Below are 22,367 nucleotides of genomic sequence, written 5' to 3'. Positions count from 1 at the left end.
GTTTGAAGAGGTTTCCATCCTGCAGTTGATTGATAATGGCTGCCGCTTACCTCTTATTCATATTAATTAATGTAATAAGTTTGGAATTAGTTAATAATTAGCTATTCAGTAGTGTGTTTTTTTTTTTTTTTTTTACATTTCATTAAATATCTCCTGGTTCTATCAATTATGATAAATTACCTTAAATGTTCATTCAGAAATCAGTATAATCACACTCCACATTTATTACATGAGAATCACTTCTCTTCATAACGTCAGCATGAGAGGCACTTCTCGTTCATAATGTCAGACACACAAAAAAAAAAAGTAATAATAATGCACAAAAATAATTATAATGATAGTAACCAAAATGCAATGAAAAATGAACTTGCTACGCTAATAATAATACGATACACCAATAATAATACACAAATAATTAAAATAATAGTAACCAAAATGGAAAGAAAAATGTACTCACTGTGCTCAACGAATTAATCATTTCAAACCATTTCCAATTTTATTAGCAATGGGCATGCACATTAGCACTGTGGATTTTGATGGCCACGTTAGTTTATAGGTCCGAAATTGGTGGCGCTGGGAGTAATTCAGCAAGTTGACACTCTGCATCTTATTACTCTGTGCTTTGGAGCAAATGAATAGGTAAAATAGGAAGGGGTTTTTTTTTCGCTGATACTGTATAAGTTTGCTTTTGTACATCATATGCTACTACTAATGTTAATGTTAATATTCATCATATAAGTTTACCTCAATTTTAGGCAACTTTTTAATGCCTGAAAGGTTAACTTACATGTAGAAATATATGGCAAATTTAAAACATTAATTAAATACTTCTTACCTACTATCGAAACAAAAACTACATTCAAGATCACCTTCCGAATCACCCCTGCAACAGTGATAATCTTTGCCAAATCGTGTAGAAGTTTGTTTCTCAAATTTTGAAATATCTGTAAAGTTGTTAAAATTATAGTCTGCCTCAGAGAGGAGGACATGATTGCTGGGTGGTGAAATGTGATGATTTTCCTCCATTATTTGGGTACCACCTGAAATAGCAAAAAAAAAATTATGCCTCTATATATATATATATATATAAAAAATATTTTGTATAATATTGAAGATAATAATATAGAAGGTAATTCAAGCAGACAATACCAAGCTTGATTTAAAGAAATGCAAGGGATATAAATATATTAAAAAAAAAAAAAAAAAAAAAATATATATATATATATATACAGTATATATATATATATATACACACACACATAAAACATCATTGTCTACCCACAATCTAGATGACTTTAACTGGGGCCAACCACCCAGACTGAAGGCAAAAAAAAGACAAGGAGTTCTCTGTTTCTGTAATGATCAATATCTGCTAAGATATATAAAATTGGTTGGTTTGGTTTTTGTTTTTTAGGAGCATTAGCAACTAAGGCCATATTGCTCCGGGATATGCGGTGGTCATTCCCTGACCTTTCCGCATCCTTCGTATTTGGTGGTGACGGGCTCGAACCCCGGTCTAATCAAGAAGCGTGTGCTATGCACTGCTGCTCCTTCCCACCTGGCTACGGAGGCGCCTTATATATAAAATATAAAAAATCCAAAGATTAAGTAATTTGAATCTAAACCAATTAAAGGTAGTTAAATTTTTTTGAATCAAAAGGAAGATATTATAAATGTAAGCATATATATTGAACATCATTGACCCGACCGAGAACGCAATTTAATAATTAAAATAAGAATAATGTAAAGCATATCTACTGTATCCAGGACATAATGTAACAACCTTTCATCTAGATTGTGGGTAGACAATGACAAGTTTTATGTGTGTGTGTGTGTGTGTGTGTATATATATATATATATATATATATATATTTTTTTTTTTTTAATATATTTATATCCCTTGTGTTTCTTTAAATCCAGCCTGGTATTGTCTGCTTGAATTAGCTTCTATACTATTATTATCTCCAATATTATACAAAATATTTTATACACATTATGGTCGTAATGCATAATTGCTCTAGCAACTGCATTGGCCCATAAGTATTAGTTACAGCTTGTAACAATTTATTAACTTTCTTTCTTTCCATATCACTCATATTTATATATATATTTTTTTTTTCCATACAATTTCAATGGGGGACTTTTCAATAGTTGCTTAACTTATTATTAAGAAACTATTAAAAGAAAAGGACATATATTGTAAGTCTCTGAATACTGCCAAATAAAGAAATATGAAACTAACCTCAAAAACATTTAAATCTAAACCCATATTAAATGTAAGTACCAAAAAAAATTCCCCACAGGCATTTAATCACTTAAAATGTTTTCCATATATGGACCTTTAAAAACAAACTAATAAACTTTGAGGATTAAATCCAACTAATTGTATAACAAGAAAGATTGAAATGACAAGGGCAGAAGACTAAAACATGGATTGGCCATAAATTTTTTGATGCATATATTACGCTGCCCTTAATTCTAGCTTAATAATATAACAGTAAAATGCCAATTATCCATGTTAATTCGGGGACGCTGGAGCCGGATAATTGAAAAACACAGTAAATCAAAATTACATTTTTATTTGTTTAAATAACTTCCAAAACACATAAAAACATAAGATATTACATGTATATAATAACAATAATATTTTATTCATTCTGATAGAAAGTATGTGATCTTTTATTGTTTTTGTAGCATTATTTTTTCTTTTATTTTTCTTGTGTCCACGAATTTGTAAAATCTTAATATAATCTACATCATCTGGACTTTCCATATTTAAGTAATGTCTTTTAACCTGCTAGGGCTTCATTACAACTTACTTTGTAAGCTGGCTGTAATTCCTCATCATCATCCTCTTTAGGTCCTACCGTAGGTTCTTGCACACTTTGAATTAAGTTATCATCGGTAATTTTTTCGTGGCCAGGTTCATTTTTGCCAGTATTTAACCATTGTTTAACACTTGCCTCATCTGAACTTAGCATCCTTTGATATTTTGAACTGAGTTTCAAATAACAGGAACGATTTCTACAGTGTTATTTGAGTCTCCCACTTCCAAGTTATTTTTGGTGATTAAAGTCATCGGGCAATATTTTTTTGAACAATTTTATAATTGTTTCGCTTTTAACTTCTACCCATGCAGTAGAAATGTTATAGATAGCATCTTTAATTATTAGTGACTTCCAAAATAAAAGAAGATTCTTTTCTTCCATGATAAAACATCAAGGTCATTCTATACAATCGTTTCATGCTCTCAATCATCCTCTGGTACATAGGTTGTACCAGTGGAGTTGTGTTGGGTGGAAGATAAATGATGACAATATCACTATTCTCTGCAGACAGTTTTTCGAATAGAGGATGGGATGGACCTTTACAAGACAAATTTTTTACAGTGAGGACCAAATTTATCAATCCACCACTTTTCGAATATATCCCTAATCATTGACGCAGATCGGTGATTATAATAATCTGTTACAATATCAGTCGTGTGAATTTTTATTTTCCCACTACGGTTAATTTTAATTTGTCATCCCCTGAAGGCATTTGCGCAGCATAAAAATTGTTGTCCTGTCTGTGCTAATTTTATATCATGGTGCATTTCTTTCTTGAACAGACACCAGCGTGTGATTGGGCATTACTCGCCAATAAAGTCCCGTCTCATCTGCGTTGTAAATTTGCGATGGAACAAGACCCTTTTCTTTAATAATCATACCTATTTCATCACAGAATAAAGTTGCTCCCACATTATATACACTCAGCTTTTCATCCTGTATCTCTAACTCTCTTATACCATGCCAGTCTTTAAATCATTTCAACCAACCAGATGAAAACATAGGTGTTCCAGGCATTTCTAATTTGTCAAAAAAAATATTTTGCCTTGCTTAAAATCATTGATCCAGATATTGGAGTTCCTTCAGCTCTTTATTGTAAAAATCACTTTATCATTACACTTTCAAATTGTTCATTTGTAGCACCTTTGAGCGATTTTCTTTCAACAAGCAAATGTGTCACATTTACAAACAAATTTATCTATATAGGGCTGGTTTTTAATGATGTCCCATGCAGTTTACAGGCCAATTCCAAATTTGTCTGCAAGCTTTGAAACACTTTCACCTTTTGCATATCTTTTAATAATTTCCAGTTGATATACTCACCAGATGTGAGCCACCCCAGGGGCTCACATCTGGTGAGTATGGGCTTGGCACACCCAGGGTCCTGAGCTGGACATCATTCCTCTCTTTCTTGGTGATTCTCTCTCTCTCAGGGTAACTCGGGAATATTTTTTTGGTTAGTGCAGCATAAGCCTCTGGTTTCCTTGCACCATATAGCTAATAATAATAACAACTCATTTTCATTTACCTGACATTTTTAGGGGTTGAAATGCGGGATAAATATTACATACAACAACACAGCAAGCACAGGAACAAGCTTTTGTGATGTTTAGTAGACAAATGCAAATAGCTTACATTTGTATGTTATTTCTAACAAGAAATGCAGTAAGTATTTCAAGGCATTTGACTTCGCATTTGCGGGTGTAAAAACATCTGACACGATTTACCAAGTGGAAAAACAAGAGACGCGACAGTGATTTCCTGTGTGTACTTTACGAATTCACTCCCACAGATAAATAATATTATTTAAATGTTTGTTAAAAATAAAAGTACATACATATAGAGGACCACAGTTAATCAGACCCTAAGGATAATTGAGCCCAGATAACTGACGTTTTACTGTACAAAACGAAAACATATATTAAACATTCAATGACAAAATGTAAACATTATTTATAAAATCTTTAACAAAATTATAAAATAAGAATAGAATAACAAAGTAAACTCAGTATATAGCAAATAAAAAGTAAATAAACATATCTTATAAAATATAAAAAAAAAAATAAATCATAATCAGTGTCAGAAACAAAAACAAATAATCTCATTATATATCTATTAAACTTTAAATTATGTATCTTGCTAGTTTCATAGCAGAAAATTCTTGAATAATTCAGATGAGATCTAGCCCACTCACAATGTGATTTTAAACTGAAATCAGTTCAACTCTCTCAACCCTTTCCTAACTCATTATAGGCTGCAAAATAATTTTTAATGCAAGGAAGCTGTAGATATGCTTAACCTGATAGCTTCAAAAAAAAAAAAAAAAAAAAAAAAAAACATTATCTGAACAGGCACTAGAATTAATGGAAATTTCGGCAGGGTAAAAACTGCTGCCGAAAATAGCGAAATTCAAAACCCAAGAGTTCCCCACCCCACTGGGATTTTGGTCATTATTTACCTCCAAATTTCAGAAACACATTAAAATTATAACTATAACATAGAATGGGTCCTATTTATAACAAAGTAAGAAATATGACATGAAAGTAAATACACCAATGTGGAAAACCTAAGGAACAAATACAACAACAAATTGAAAAACCTTTTATTAGATTATGACAAAATATTAGCAAGAGCAACATTAATGTGTCTTAATGTACAAAGATGAATTTAAATTCAATCCAAATTTAAAGAGATGAGTTCCTGTGTAGCCAAAAGTGGCATGTTGATAATCTATTGAAACATACAATAATAAGGATTGTGATTGTATTGAGGCAGTAATACAGGTGCAAAATTACTCCTCATGCTGAGAAGTAAAGTGTGTTAGTTGTATCACAGCACCAAGGGTTTCCCCATCTCAGCATTGTGCACTCTGTGTAACACAGGACTCTGTGGAGGCTAGAGATTTAAAGTGTATGAGGAGTGGTTTGTTGTGCAGTGTTATGTTCTGTTGTTTCTCAGACCATTTAGCCGTTGGGTCCCTATTGGGATCCACCATTGTCGACACTTTACTTTGCCATGAGGAAGCAGGTCAGGCACCCAGTAGATTATTCAAGTACTCTGGCATGCCCTGTAAACTAATTTCTGAGGATTTCAGTGGCAAGGCCTATATATATATACAGGGTGTTTCAAAAGTGATAGTCAATAATTTTGTAAAGATGAACTGTACAGATTACAATAAAAAAAGCCTAATAAACATTGGTCTTTGAAGTCAGTGGTTCTCAAACTTTTTAATTTGAAGACACCCTAAATCCATCATGAAAAATTCCCAGCAGCCCCAGCACCCGGTGCTGGGGCTGCCGGGAATTTTTTGTAAGGTTTATTGAATATTTTGCAATTTTAATAATCTTTTGAAGTAATCTGGTGTCTAATCAGAAAAGTTACTATGTTTTGTAGTGAAATGTTGCTGCGATAATTTGCTTGGATTCATAGTGTCATTTGCTAATATTACTCCAAAAACAATACACATAGGATTAGGTGCAAAACTATCACCACACCATGTAAACCCTATTTCAAAGTAACTGTCTTGATACATATGAGTTTTTTTCTTTTTTATAGTTGAACTTGTGCTTACTTCAGTTTTTCTGCTGCTCTTTGAAGTATCTTTGCTGTATGCCACTATTTCTTGATTCAAACGTTCCATTACTATCTTCATTTTTTAACTTTTTAATAATAAAATTTTCCATGGCCACTGTTTTAAAGTATTTCAAATAGAAATATTAACTAAAATTTCAATGTGCACAACATGCTTGACTATACGCACAACTAGGCACAATGATATGGCAAAGGATTGATTGATTTAGATTTTACTGGCGCAAAAGCGACTGCAGTTATACTGTGCAAAGAAAATATGCCAAAGGAGCAATGCAAGCTAAGGGCTAAGATTAAGAACATTGTATGATAATCTTTTTGGGTATGCCTAATCTATCATCCCCATCCTTCTACCTCTTTCCCCCAGTCTTCAGTCTCCCCCCACCCCTGCTCTAACTAAACCGACCAAGTATGCCACTAACAATGCCACCAAATTCGAATCAAAGTCTAAACTTAACTGCAATGAGTGCTTATATAACATTAAAAAAAATACTCCATGAGGAGGATTCCAAGTTGGATGAATAATAAAGTTGCCAGATTACTTGAGCAGAAAAAGACTGCATCGAAAGGTTACAGAGCAATAAAAAGTACTGAAGCCTATAACAGCTACAAATTGATCTGTAATAGTGCCACAGAAACAGTTAGGCTGGCAAAGGTAGATTATGAGAAATCGCTGGCAAAGGGGGGATAAGGAATTCTTCACATATATAAATGCAAAGAAGAGAACAAACCCAACTGGACCCTTATGTAATGGATGTGGGATAGGATTAGATACCATAACTGAAGTTACAGATGAACTCAACAGTTACCTTGCATCGATATTTACAGAAGAAAAACTCTTTACGTCAATGAGAAATTCTGGGAGTGAAGTTAAAAAAAATTTAATTAATAATGCTGAAATTTCACATGTTTATTTAATGAAAAAACTTTCAAGCCTACAGGCCAGTAAGGTTCCTGGGGTTATGGCATATACCGTATAATTTTATTGGAGGCAACAAGTAAGTGCACTGAACCATTGAGGCTAATTATGCAAGCATCACTGGACTCGGGTGTGATTCCATTTGATTGGAAAAATGCCAATGTGTCTCCAATACATAACGGTGGTTCTAAGAGTGAAGTGGGAAATTACCGGCCAGTTAGTCTAACTTCAGTAGTAGGGAAAATAACAGAGCTACGATCAAAGTTGGAATTCGGGATCATTTCGATATAAATGGAATTCTGAAGGGCTCAAGCATGTTTTGTAAAGGGAAAAACATGTTTAACTAATCAGGTTAGCTATTCATGCCAGTGACTGCTAAATATGGTGCTGTTTCTTGTATTCTGTATATCTTGTAAACTCCTCTGACCGTTTGGTCGCCCCAGAGTATAAACAGAAAATTTATTTATTTTGAACGGGTCACTCAAGAGCTGGACTTTAGGAATAATTTCAACATTATTTGGATTTCAGCAAAGCATAAATTATGCCACTCAGTTCCACATGAGTGGTTAATTTATAAGCTGAAACAGGTTGGAATCACAGGGTTGGTTGGTTGGTTGGTTGGTTTGGTTTTTAATGGCGCATTGGCAGCTAAGGCCATAAGGCGCCAAGACAAATTTAAAATGTTATTAAACATTTTGGTAGCCAAGGCTACCACGTCAAACAATTATTGTGTTTAAAAGGTATAAAAGTAAAAGCATAAAACTTACATCTTTGTATAAAAATTAATAAATTGTAAAAAATTAAAAACGTCAGACATATTGTGTCTGTCACCTATAATCTGACTGAGTGTAAATGGCTCAGTCAAATTATTAAAAGCGGTAAAATACAAGCGTCGGGCTTCTATAAAAACAGGACATTCTATTAAAATATGACGGACGGTTAAAATAACATTACACATCTCGCACATAGGTGGGTCATCCGCCCTCAGCAAGTAGGAATGGGTTAGATGACTATGACCTATGCGGAGCCGAGCGAGAACAACTTCCTCTCTTCGGACCCTGCGTAGACTGGACTGCCATGGAATCACAGGGAAAATCCTTAGATGGATAGCTGGATGTCTTCAGGGCAGGAGGCAGAGGGTTGTGATAAATGGTTATTCCTCAGTTTGGGTTGATGTAAGAAGTGGGGTTTCCCCAAGGATCAGTATTAGGACCACTGTTGCTTTTGATTTTCATAAATGACATCGATGAAGGGACAGAGGGTGTGATGTCTAAATTTGCAGATGATGTAAAGATTGGTAGAGTTATTAGTGATCGCCACCAAGCAGAGCTTCTTCAGAATGACCTAGATAGACTTCATGGATGTTCAGAAAAATGGCAGCTATGCTTTAATCCAGCAAAGTGTAAGGTATTGCACCCGTGGGAACAATACCCAAAATAACTTATACACTTGGCGGAGTTGAACTAAAGCCAGTAGTGGAGGAAAGGGACTAGGGGGTTACGATACGGTCAGACTTTTAAGTTCTCTGAGCATCGCAGACAGGTTGCAAGGAAGGCCATGGTTTCCTATCGATGATGTATCGAAGAATTACTAGTAGAGATAAGGACATCATAATCCCATTGTACAGGCATACCTCGGTTAACGTTACCTCTGATAACGAAGCTTCGATATAACGAAGTTCGCAATTTCAAGCCCCATTTAACATAAAAAAAAATTCCAGTTTAATCACCTGAAGTCTAAACAAACTGAAGAAATTACGGAAACCTTTGGGGCTTCTCGTGGTTGGTTCGAGAAATTTAAAAAACGGGCCAGGATTCATAGTGTAAAATTAACAGGAGAAGCTGCAAATAAGTTTCCAGAAAAACTAAAGGAAATAATTGAACGTGAAAATTTTCCACCAAATTTGGTGTTCAGTGTTGACGAAAGCGGTTTGTTCTGGAAACGGCTACCAACAAAAAGCTTTATTTCTATTGAAGAAAAATTAGCTGCTGGGTTCAAAGCAGCCAAAGACCATTTAACGTTACTCTTTGGATCAAATGCCTCTGGCGATTATAAATTAAAATTGTTATTAGTTTACCATTCAGAAAATCCGAGGGCGTTAAAAGGTAACATAAAAATGAATTTACCTGTAATATGGAAAGCAAATAGAAAAGCGTGGGTTACCAAGGAGTTATTTACTGATTCGTTTGTTAACCAATTTTGTCCTGAAGTAAAACGGTATTATCAAAAAAACAACTTTGAAGAAAAAGCTCTTTTGTTGTTAGACAATGCTCCGGGACATCCTACTGATCTTAACACGTTGGACACATGCATTCCTGTCAAAGTTGTGTTTCTTCCAGCAAACACAACTTCCCTGATTCAACCATTGGATCAGGGAGTAATAGCATCATTTAAAGATTATTATCTGCGTCAAACATTAAGCGATTTAACTGAACTAGAAGATAAAGAGGAAATGACAGTTAAAACTTTTTGGAAAAACTACACCATTAAAAACGCAATTGAAAACATTGATAGTTCTTGGAAAGAAGTCACTAAGAAATGCTTAAATGGAGTTTGGCGCAAAATATGGCCAGAAGTTGTACTAGAAGAAGAAAATAACATCCAATAAATTAGAAATGAAGTTATCCAGATGGATCAATCGATAGGTTTCGAAAATGTCGATGAAGAGGATGTTAGAAATTTATTGAATGCAGAAGATGATGGTTTTTCAGTGGAAGATTTAGAAAACCTTGTTAGCAATGAAGACAAAGATAATGAAGACGAAATTAAAGAATTTCCTGCCAAAAAAGTGTTAACAACCAAAGATTTAAAAAGGTGCTTAAATTACATTGAAAACGTTTTAAATTTTTTTAGTGAAAACGATCCTGATTTAGGAAGAAGTTTTATTGTTAAGCGATCAGTGTTAAATTCAATAACTCCGTATAGGCAATTGTTAAATGAAAGAGGAAAAAAGCATAAGCAATCAACTTTAGACTCATATTTTAAAATATGATTTCACTTTGTATGTAAGTTGACTGTTTATTTAATAAAACTTTTCTTTGTTCGAAAAAAAAGCTTTTCATTTTCTTTAAGTAGGAACGTATCCCTATTCTGGCCATAGTATTTTTACCTCTGAAAACGAAGTTTCGCTTAACGAAGTAATTTCGTGGAACGCATCCTATTCGTTATTCGAGGTATGCCTGTATATGGCTATTGTTAGACCACATTTGAAATACTGTGTTCATGTATGGTGACCACACCCAAAGAAAGACATTGTGTTTCTTGAAAGGGTCCAGAAACGGGTAACTCGTTTGGTGAGACTGGCAAAAGGGAGACCATATAAGGAAAGACTTCGAATATATGGGTTACAGAACTTGGAAACTAGGCACCTTAGAGGAGACTTGATTGAGGTATTAAAGGCTCTGAGAGGCATAAGCAAAATGAATAAGGGCAAAATTTTCAGTTATAAATGATTCTAGAACTAGGAACCATAATTTCAAGTTACAGGGGGAGATGTTTAGACTGGATTGCAGGAAGCTTTATTTTAGCCAGCAAGATACAAATTATTGGAATAAGTTACCTACATGGGTGGTAGAGGCTGACAGTCTGGGGAAATTCAAAGGTTCAGCTGGAGAATTATGGGAGGAGGGAAATGCTTAGGTTGTTCATTTTCTTTTCTCTTATTTATTAATTATTATTTCCTTATTTTATTTATTAATTATTATTTCCTTATTTTATTTATTTTTTATTATTGTTATTTATTTGTTTTTTTATTATTATTATTATTATTATATACATATATATATATATATTTTTTTTTTTTTGGCTGTTGCAGCATAAGCCATAGGCTCCTTTGAACTATGCGGCCATTGCTAATACTAATACTAACCCACCAGGCGAGGGAAGGAGAGACACGTTTACTTTATTCATAATCCGCATTTTCACTCTATTTGCATTCTATTATTATACTTTTTTTTCTTATAATTTATAATACTTTTTTCTGCTAGGTTATATATACTATATTCACATATATATATATATTTATATATATATATATATATATAATTATTCTTTTGTATTATGATGGTTCAATTCGCATTTTATTTTTAATATTCTATTATAGTAGTTTTATTTAATTTCTTTCTAGCTTTTTCTGTTGTCCCAGTAGCTGTTTTAGCAATGCATGGGTACAAACAGAGTACCTATTATTAATCTTTTGTATTATCATTCTATTGTGGTTTAATTCGTCTTTGTTCATCATTAATGTCATTGTTTTTCGCCATGATGGCTAATTAAACATTGTCCGTGCCGGTGTTTTTTACCTATAGATATTATAGTTAATACATTACTGGTCTTTAAGCTAGCCTATTCTCCGTTATCTTAATTACCCGTGGCCTATTTCTTTTCATTTTGTTATTAATTTAAGGCCCTTTATGTATGTCCCGTAATACCCATGGTAGGAATTTTTTATATAATGATGGTTCATTTCGTTATTTTTAATATGCTATTATATATTCTATATGCTATTATATATATTATATAGGCCAGTAATGTATTAACTATAATATCTATAGGTAAAAAACACCGGCACGGACAATGTTTAATTAGCCATCATGGCGAAAAACAATGACATTGATGATGAACAAAGATGAATTAAACCACAATAGAATGATAATACAAAAGAATAATATATATATATATATATATAGTCAAATTGGTTATAATGAACATGGAAATAAAGAGATCATGGCTGTCACAAGCAAAAAGCCATAATGATTTTAATTTACATGTATTCCCATACAATTGCTCACTGTTATAACGAGCGTACTACACTGATATACCGAACAAATTTTGGTAACTATGCAAACATTCGTAATTGCTTGGGTAGTTGAAAAAACACAATTCTTGGAATAGACAAATATAAAAAGGGCGAATTAGCTTTAGCACCACCTACATCGGATTACCGGCCTGTTTTATGACCTTGTCCTTCGGTAGATGGGAACTACACAATAGTGCATTGGCGTTCCACTTGTCGCATTAACCTATTTACAGATTGTGTTGTATTCACTGAACCATAAATTTATTTCAGGACTTCCAAGAACTTTGTATGCATTTCGGGATTCTAAAAATTTTGTATGCAGATCACTTTATCATTTTAAAGTAAAATCAGTCAGAAATGAACCCGTCATTCGGAAAAATGTCTACTAATAAAATAAAGTGTCTCCCAATTCACGAAAAAGTTGAAAATATTTGAGAGTTCAAACTTGCTGCAAAAAATGTTGAAGTGTGTAAAAAGTTCTTTGTCCTCTTCAAGTGCATCGACATTGTGGAAGAATAAAGATGTTTTACATATCGGCACTGGAAAAGAACATAGCCGAAAAAAAAATGTAGATAGTGTGAGGTTACAAATATTGATGAAGCATTGCTTCAATGGTTCACCACACAAAGAAGTGCTAGATTTTCAATACACAGTCCGATCTTGAAGGTTCAAGCGGAAAAAATTTCCTAAACAATTTGGATGCGACGATTTTGTGCATAACAATGGTTGGCCGGATCGATTTAAAAACTGACATAACATCGTTTACGGAAAAATTAGTGGAGAATCTCAATCTACAGATCCAATAATGGCAAATAAATGGATTGACCATGTTTGGCAGAAATCAGGAAAGATTTCAATGGCGAAGACATCTACAACAGTTGCGCTACTGCAACAGGATCTAGAAAATTTGGGCAGATGGGCTGAGAAGTGGCAACTGATGTTTCACATTGACAAATGCAAAGTACTGCATATGGGTAGAAGTAACCCCAGAGAAACTTAACAACTGTGTTGTACTACACTTAGGGTGGTAGAAAAAGAAAAAGACCTGGGAGTGATCGTGCAGTCAGATATGAAGTTTTCTGAGCAATGCAGACAGACAGGCTGCCAAAGCAGGTCATGGGGTATTGTCAATGATATACAGGAATTTTGCTAGCAGGGAAAAGGAGGCAATGGACAGGCCATGCCTTGAGTACTGTGTACAGGTCTGGAGGCCTCATTTTAGGAAGGATGTAGAGTTGCTTGAGCGTGTACAGAGAAGGGCAACAAAACTGGTGAGGGGAATGAAGGAGTTCTCTTACCAAGAAAGGCTAAAAGTTCTGCAAATTTCAGCAGCTGGAGACTAGGTGCCTGCGAGGTGTATAAGGCCTTAAATGGATTGAGCACGCTGAATTCTGAAGAGATTCTTCCACTTGCTCAGATTACGAATCTGAGAGGGAATTAATTCAAATTGAGAAAAGACAGTTGTAGAATAGATGTGGGGAAATTTGCCTTTAGTCAGCGGGTAGTTAATTGCTGGAACAAACTTTCATCTGTTATCATGGAAGTTGATAGCTTAATAAATAACAAACTTTTAGAGGGAATGGTTGTGTGAAATTGTTTATTTATTTATTTTTTAGCTGATGCTACATAAGCTCATTTTTTTTTTTTAACTATAATGCTCATTTGCAATCTGTTCAAGATAACGAACATTAAGTAAATCTAATGTGTGACAGATCACGATAGTATGTGCAGATTGCCTTAAATGAAGGAGACGTCCGTGATGACACTTCTATTGAGTTTACTTAATCACTGACGACTGCATTCACACCAAATAGATTAGTTTAATTAAAACATTAAGCACTCACTAAGTCCAGCAGATGTTGCCATTTTAGTCTTCCCATAAGCTCATACACTTGGTTTCTTGCTTCACATGCCTACTACTACTACTACTACAAAGCCAATGAAACAAGACTTTTTATAATTTGACACCTGACAATGCATTTAAATTCAAAGGGGAAAATCGTGTTGGTGGAAAAAAATCAAAAACTCTTATGCGCAAATATGAAAGGAACCGATAAAAAAAAAAAAAAAACTGTTTGTTTTCAGAAAATTGTTAAAACCTAGGTATTTCAAAAACAAACTTCCACTGCAAACAACAAAGCTTGGATAACTTCGGATATTTTTCAGGAATACAGAAATGATTGGAATTAGGAGCTATTCAAAAAGAAGAAAAATATTTTATTGTTAGTTGATAACTGTCCTGCACATCCCCAGATTCAAATTTTATCCAACATTAAGCTAGTGTTTCTGCCTCCCAATGTGACGTAAATTTTACAACCAATGGACATAGATGTAATCAAGAGTTTGAAATGATTTTATAAAAGATTTCTAGTTCTACATCTGATCAGTCAAAAAGAAAAGAAACTTACCGAGTCTATATCGATATTGGATGCTATAAATTTATTGAATGATGCGGGCAACATTACTCCGACAACCATATCGAATTGCTTCAAGAAATCGAAATTAAATTCAAATGAAATTTCAATTGTAGATGAAGAAGTTGGAAATGAAGAAAACAAATTACCATTATCCAAATTGGTTGCTACGTAATGCATTATGCTCTGGTTGCTACGTAACAATATTGTAGGTTTTAATATAGATAATATCAATGAATTTGTACAAGTCGATGACAACTTATTAACCAGTGGTCTTCCTACAGAGAGTGACACTAGATGCTGTGCTCAACAAAGACAATAACAACAATGGTAAAGACGATGATTATGATAATGATATGATGACAATTGAAAGTGAATCAAAATCAGTTTTCTGTCACGGCACAGAATCCTGTTACCCTGACAGTTTTTAGGTCATCGTATGGGTGTGGTGGGCTTGGGCTATTTTAATTGCTGTGGGGCTGAATTCACCTTCTTTGGATAGTTCTGCACATTTCAAATACTTTCTGTGTGAAGGCTGTAAAGGCCTCATAATTTTCCTCTTCTATGTTGAACAAATGTTCTTCTCCCCTGAGAATGGTACCAATCTGTGCTATTACCTCTGTTCTGGAGATGTCATAAATTATACATTCATACAGAATGAGTGGCTCAGTCTTCACTCTTGCCACAGGTGCAGTTTTGGTCATCAGTCAACCCTAAGCAGGTTCGTTTTGCCATTAGGGAGCCATGACCTGTCAATATAAATGTTGTAAAAAGTCCAGGGGCATACCACTCAGGTGGCTTTGGGCTGACCGTTGCCACTCGTGGCAGAAACTTATTGATAACTAGCCTTCTGGTTTCCTGCTCCCACTTTGTTTGCCATAGCTCATGGAGCTTTGTGGCTATTCTTTTTCTTTCAGTGTTGAAGGTGTTGATTGTATCAAGGGCTATCCCTTGATATAGTCAAGTGAGTATACCCTTTTTAAGTCTATAATACAATTCTCTCCTGGCTACTTCCAGGTAAAGTGGGAGAGCTCCAGCTAACAACAGTAGGGAAAATGTGCGAACCATGCAACATGCTCTGGTAACAGTGAGAAGTATTGTCCTTTGTATCAATTCTAATTTATTCCTGTTTCTTACTATGGCTGAGTGGGAGAACCACGCACTGGCTCCTTAAGTGATAGCAGATAGGAACATTTCACAGTATATGATTCCAAAGGTCATTCTTTTGGGCCCCCCCAGTCTGCTCGACCAATCCTGGCAATCCTACCTGCATAATTTCTCACTTTCTTCACCAAGTAGGTCAAATGTGGGTAAAAAGTTAATTTGAATTTGACTACTCCAAGATATTTTAGTTCTGTTACCATTTTTATAGTAGTTGAGCGAGCATGTACATTTGTGCCCACTCCTGCAGCTGCACGAGGGCGGCATTTAATCTCTGTCCTACAACCACTCGCATGTTACCTTTTACAAGGAAAATCATGTCATCTGCAAAGGCCAAGCTTTCCACAGGGGCCCAGATTCAAGGCCAAAAATTTGTCCAGAAGGACGGGCCAAGGATTGGAACCTTGTGCGTACTGAGACACTTCTGTTGTTAAGGTAGCTGTTTATTACCTTATATAGGTTTTTTGGTGCATTTGCCTGGTGGAATCTCCTAAGGACACTAGGCCACCAGAGTGAGTCAAATGCCCTAGTCAAGTCAATAGAGATTGCCAGCATATATTTTTCCTCTGAGTTTTTAACTGTTGTCAGTAGGTGGTGCACGGCATTCTCCGTAGAGATGCCCTGCTTAAACCATACTGATTGTTGGAATGTAAACCTGCTTCTGTGTAGTACTGAGATAATCTGCTATATATTAGATTCTTCTTTCACATATTTTTCCCCTAGTACAGGGAGTAGGGCTATTAGTGAATATGAATTGGCCCCATGCTGAGAAATGAGACAATTAATATTATTAGTGGTAAATAATGCAAGAAATCAAGTTTATACAACGTCAGCAAAAAAAAACTAACACTTTTCATATTACCTGTCCATCCTTCCTAGCAGTTTGTCTAGTAGTTCCCTGAATTTATCCAAACTACCCACCTCTACAACAAGATGGTAGTTTGTTCCAACAATCAACCACCTGCTGGCTTCAGGTAAATTTCTGCACATCTGCCCTGTAACAATCTTTCCTCAGTTTGAATTTATTGTCCCCCGATATGACCGGTCTGAGCAAGAGGAAGGATTCCAACAGTACCGAACTTAATCCATTCAAAACCTTAAAACACCTCAATCAGATATCACAAGTGCCTAATCTCCAGGCACTGCTGAAGCCTTTCCTGGTACACGCACCCTTTTGTTCCTCTGATTAATCTCGTTCCTCTTTTCTCTCTGCACTGGTAAATGCCAGAACATAGAATCTTATTCTCATGGAAACCAGGGACATATTCAGGGATGGGCAGAGGAGGCACATGGCCCTCCTTAACCAAAAAAAAATTTTAATTAAAGAAAAAGAATGCAAGAGGCATTCTAAAAAAAAAAAAAAAAAAAAAAAACCTCAAAACCCTGATTTCCATGACCCCTGACGATTATACCTAGACATGGTGGGCATGCCCCCCCACACCATTATGATACCTGGTACGCCACTGGTGGATTGTTTTCCATACAGTTTAAATATTCTTAGTCACATTCATTTAGCTTATTTTTAAGCTAAACGTTAGTAATTAAGTTAGTAATTTTGTAAGTTACAACTTACTACTAGTGCTGCTATTCTAATGGTGTTTTGATGCAAATATCATAGCACATAACGAGTAGTGCAGAGGAATGGTAGAGTTTTAATTCTAGAAAGGTTCTAAATCACTTGCTCAGCTTATATCTTTTTTGTGTTTAGCTAAGAAATTTTTACTTTTTAGCATGGATATAACTAATTTAATAGTTATAATAAATTACCGATCATTACGGTACAGCGTACCGTATATCTTGAACTTGAAAGCTTAAGGTATAATGTAAAACTAGACAGCATAAGATGTATCACTGCATTTAGGAATCTATTAGCTTAGTCTACTACTGTCTATCAATTAAATGTATTAATCTTATCAATTTTAAATGCTAATCAATTAAACTGTATTTAAATGGAAATCATGCCACAGACTAGAGCAGCAAAGCAATGGGCACAAAGTAGTGGGAGTGCTATGGCTCGGGAGAGAACTGAAAGGGGGGCAATTCTCCAACATAACAGCCTAAAAAAAACGTGCAACTTTTGAAATCTTTGCACACCTTTCTGGAACAGGACACGATCCAGATTTTTTGTTCATGCTAGGTGCAGAGTCTGTGTGAAGAAATTAGGTGCCAGCTCAGTGTTCTGTGTGTTGATGAGATTATGAAGACTACGGTAGATGCACTCGAAGGAATTATAATAGTAGGATCCCCAATCAAGCTCTCAGCTGGCCAACTCAATGCCAGAACTCACTCTTGTACATCAGACAACACAGCTGCAATCTTCAAGGCAGAATGCACTGGTCCCACAGAGCTAGTTATTGTCAGCGACTCTATTGACAGGGAAGGAGGAAATACCTTGTGTAAGAAGGTTAGGTGAAATAGGACCAGGGTATATCTGCTGAGTGGCAAAGGTAGATGACGTAGAGCAGATATCTTTTAAGCGCACAGAAAGCTGTATTGTTGCACAAGTTGGCAATAATGATATTAAGAGTAAAAGATCTTAGGACTTACTTAACAAGTACAGCGCAATTTTAGCAAAAAGTCGAGAGTTAAGACTGAATTTGAAAGAGTCTGCAATTATAATGAATCTGAAAGTGTCTGCAAAAAATATCCAGAATAGATAGGAGGGAGTATATGTTGAGAACCTTGTCAATCAGTTCAGCCCTGGAGAGAATGTGCAAGGATAATGGGGTAGAATTTTTTGCAGCATGATAGTGTTTTTACAGAGATGGGATACAATTGAATAGAAGGGGTGCTGGAATATTTGATGATGATAGCAAGGCAGGGTTAGATGGGTCGAAACATTGCTGCCTTGGGGTTATATATAGACTAACAGTTTAACTAGAGTCACAGGCAAAAGTTATTGTTATTTTGGATTTCAGGGGCATTAGCAACTAAGGCCATATTGCTCCGGGGATATTAGCATTAGTAGAAGCATTTGATGCAAGAAAGCAAGCTTATGCAGCATCAGCCAAAAAAAATAATAATAATAATAAAAATAAATAAATAAAAATTAAAAAAAATAACCACTTCCACTTCACCCCTCTGTTCGTTCGAAATACCTGTCCAGCTGAGCCTTAAACTTATTTAAGCTATCGACTTCCACGACAAGGGATGGAAGTCTGTTCCACCAACCAACCAACCACCCGCTGACTAAAGGCAAATTTCCTCACATCTATCCTTCCTCAATTTCAATTTATGCCCTCTCAGGTGATTATTCTAAGCAAGATGAAGAATCCCATCAGCATTGAGCATGCTCAAACCATTCAAAGTTTTATACACCTCTATCAGATCACCTCGCTGGTGCCTAGTCTCGAGACACTGTAATTTGCAAAACTTAAACCTTTTTTCATAAGAGCACCCCTTTGTTCCATTCACTAATCTTGTTGCCCTTCTCTGTACTCTTTCCAGCATCTCTACATCCTTCTTGAAATGAGGCCTCCAGACCTGTATACAGTACTCTAGGTGTGGCCTGACCATTGCCTTATACAAGGGAATAATCACCTCCTTATCCCTGCTAGAAAAATTCCTATATATCATCGACAATACACCATGAGCTACTCTTGCAGCCCGACTGCACTGCTCAGAAAACTTCATATCTGCCTACATAACCACCCCCAGGTCCCTTTCATTCTCTACCACTGTCAGTGTAGTACCACAGAGTTGATACGTTGCTCTGGGGTTGCTGTTTCCCATACGTAGTACTTTACATTTGTCAATGTTAAACTTCATTTGCCACCTCTCAGCCCATCTGCTCAACCTTTCCAGATCCTGTTGCAGTAGCATAGTGTCAGTAGTGTCTTTGACAACCCTGCCAACCTTCGTATCGTCTGCAAACTTGGAGACTTTTTCATCGTGGACATTAAGCTTAATATACCATCATCAATATCATTTATAAATACAGAAAACAATAATGGACCCAATACTGAACCCTGAGGGCCTCCACTAATAACATTAGTCCACGATGGGCAGTGTCCATTCATTACCACTCTCTGTCTTCACCCCCTCAACCACACCTTTATCCATAGCAGCAATTTGCCTCCAATGCCACACTGCTCCAATTTGTGCAGCAGTCTTCCATATGCAACAGTATCAAAAGCCTTTCTAAGATCCAAGTATAAAATATCAAAGTTATTCCCTGCATCCAGTTCTTTTGTGACTGCATCATAGTATCCAATCAAATTGGTCAGGCAAGAATTCCACCTTAACAAAACCATGTTGTGTCCGAGCTATAACTGAAGTCTTGTCTAGATGATCCTGCAATGCTTCTTGAACCAGTGCCTCCATTAATTTTCCTGTAACAGAAGTTAAACTCACAGGTCTATAATTACTGGTGTCGGCCTTTGATCCTAATTTGTGAATTGGGGTCACATTTGCACATCTCCAGTCTGTGGGTACCTCCCCTGAGTCCAAGGAAGCTCTCATAATTATGGCTAAGGGTTTGCTTACTTCCTTTGCTGCCTCCTTTAATATAACTGGATAGATCCCATCCACCCCAGATGCCTTTCTTGTGTTTATCTTCAACAATTTCTCTCCTCCACTTTAGTCTCAGTTATTACAAGATTCTCTAGCTTACTGCCAGAGTTGAATACACCTCTGGCATTCCCCTCGCTGAATAAATCCTCATGTGTGAATGTTGATGCAAAATATTCATTTAGTTTGTTAGCTACCTGAGCAGGATCATCAACAGTTGACCCATCGATATCAAGTGGACCAATCTGATTCATCTCCTTCCTTCTAGAGTTTACATCAGTAAAGAACTCTTTGCTGTTTTTCTTTGCATCCCTTGCCAAAGATTTCTCGTAATCTGCCTTCGCCTGCCTAACCTCCTTTGTAACTTGGTTACAGATCAACTTGTATCTATCATAGGCTTCTGTGTCACGTGTTAATTTGTATGTATCCCATGCATTTTTCTTCTCTGCCATATGTCTCATTAGTTCATCTGACATCCACTTAGGCCTAAACCTTGAACAATATTTCTTAGTTGGTATGTAAAGCCTAGTAGCTTCCAAGATAAGTTCTTTGAATGCTTCCCATTTGGAATTTGCTGTTGGTAACATCATCAGTTGTGGTAGTCATTCCCTGATCTTTCTGCATCCTCTGTATTTGGTGGATCACGGGCTCGCACAGGCAAAGGTGAAAGTGATTCATTGCTAATATTGGCACATGCAGCAACTGGAAATCAAGGTGGCTGGGATTTCAGGCCCAGCTGTGAATCATCATGAACAAATGAATACACTGATTGTGTTAGGGTAACTACGAGTAAGAACACATTATGTATACTTGCATGTACACTAATGGTGGGATCATTCTAAATAAATTTGATAAATCTGAAGTACTCATTAAGTCGCCAAAGGCAGACATCGTAGGAATAGTGGAGTCATGGTGTCGCTCAGACATAAGTGATACTGAATTTAAATATGGAGAATACAATGTATAAAGCAAGGACAGGAGAGGTGGATAGGTTATACTCTGAATTAAGAAGAATATTAAACCTAAGGCAGTGCATCCAATAGACTGGGTGACGAGTGCAACGTTGTGTCAGTCTGGTGTGATAAAAACACTGAGAAAACAAAACTGAGAGTAAGAGTGTGTTATAAGCCTAAAGCCTATGAGGAGAAAAAAGAGCAACTATACAGGGAAATAGAGTGGGCCAGCAAATCAATATATCTCATAATCGGGGATTTTAACTTTCCAAATGTTGACAGGAATTCATGGGTTGGTCAATCACACACTAGCAAGATTTTAGTGGATTTTTTAGATGACTGTTTTCTACAGCAGCATGGTTAATAGGCAAGAGAAAGCAATACTCTTGATCTGGTTATCAGCAGTGATTCTTCATGCATTACGAATCCACAGGTAGAAAACCCTCTGGGTGGCAGCGATCAGTGTACTAATGAGGAATTTAATTAGAGACATAACTACTGTCGGGGGGGTAAAGGGAAAGATTTTTGCTTTCATAAGGTAACTACAGAGGTTTCCGACAGTTTTTAAATTGCATGCAGTGGGACTAACTGATGATGTTACCAACAGCCAGTTCTAAATGGGTAGTAATCAAAGAAGCTACACCGCTTTTCATACAAACAAAGAAATACAGTTCAAGGCTTAAATGGATGTCAGATGAACCATTGAGAAACATAGCAAGGAAGAAAAGTGCATGGAATGCATATAAATTATCAGGTGATACAGAAGCCTATGGTAGATATAATTAGTCTGTAATCACATCACCAAGGAGGTTAAGGCAAGCTAAAGCAAATTATGAGAATTCTCTGGAAAAGAATGCAAAGAAAAATAGCAAAGACTTCCATGGTTATATTAACAATAGAAGGAAGGGGTTGAATCACACTGAGCCACTTGATGTCTATTATTATTAGCCTTATGGTTTGAAGAAACTCAAGCGTTTAGGGCATAAGCCTCAAGCTATGAAGGAGTCTAGACTATGTATAAATATAGTGCAAATGCATCAGAAATACATAGCTATATCTGAATAAATCAGAATATTGGTAAAGCGGCATCGTTTTAAGTTATATCTCATATTGTGAATACCTTCACAACGAGTTGCCATGATATTGCACTACTTCGAATAAGTAACGCTTCACCTGAGGAGAAGACTAATGTTACTT

The 22,367-nt window shown here is 35.8% G+C and overlaps 1 protein-coding gene across 8 annotated transcripts in view; it reads right to left on the bottom strand.

The window, feature by feature from the left end:
* LOC150088273 (uncharacterized) overlaps positions 1-22,367 on the bottom strand; it is a 730,398-nt gene that overhangs the window by 336,574 nt on the left and 371,457 nt on the right. For all 8 annotated transcript variants that reach the window (XM_090369435.1, XM_090369433.1, XM_090369432.1 and 5 more), the window contains one exon: positions 836-1,040. In XM_090369435.1, coding sequence (XP_090225561.1) covers positions 836-1,026 — 191 coding nt within the window. In that variant the 5' untranslated portion in view covers positions 1,027-1,040. The remainder of the gene's footprint in view (positions 1-835; positions 1,041-22,367) is intronic.

The sequence above is a fragment of the Mastigoproctus giganteus genome, chromosome 3 (assembly GCF_048544385.1).
Source record: "Mastigoproctus giganteus isolate SK-2022 chromosome 3, ASM4854438v1, whole genome shotgun sequence".
Classification (NCBI taxonomy): Eukaryota; Metazoa; Arthropoda; class Arachnida; order Uropygi; family Thelyphonidae; genus Mastigoproctus; species Mastigoproctus giganteus.
Note: the sequence above shows the minus strand (reverse complement) of the source record. Positions and strands in the feature narration are given on the sequence as shown.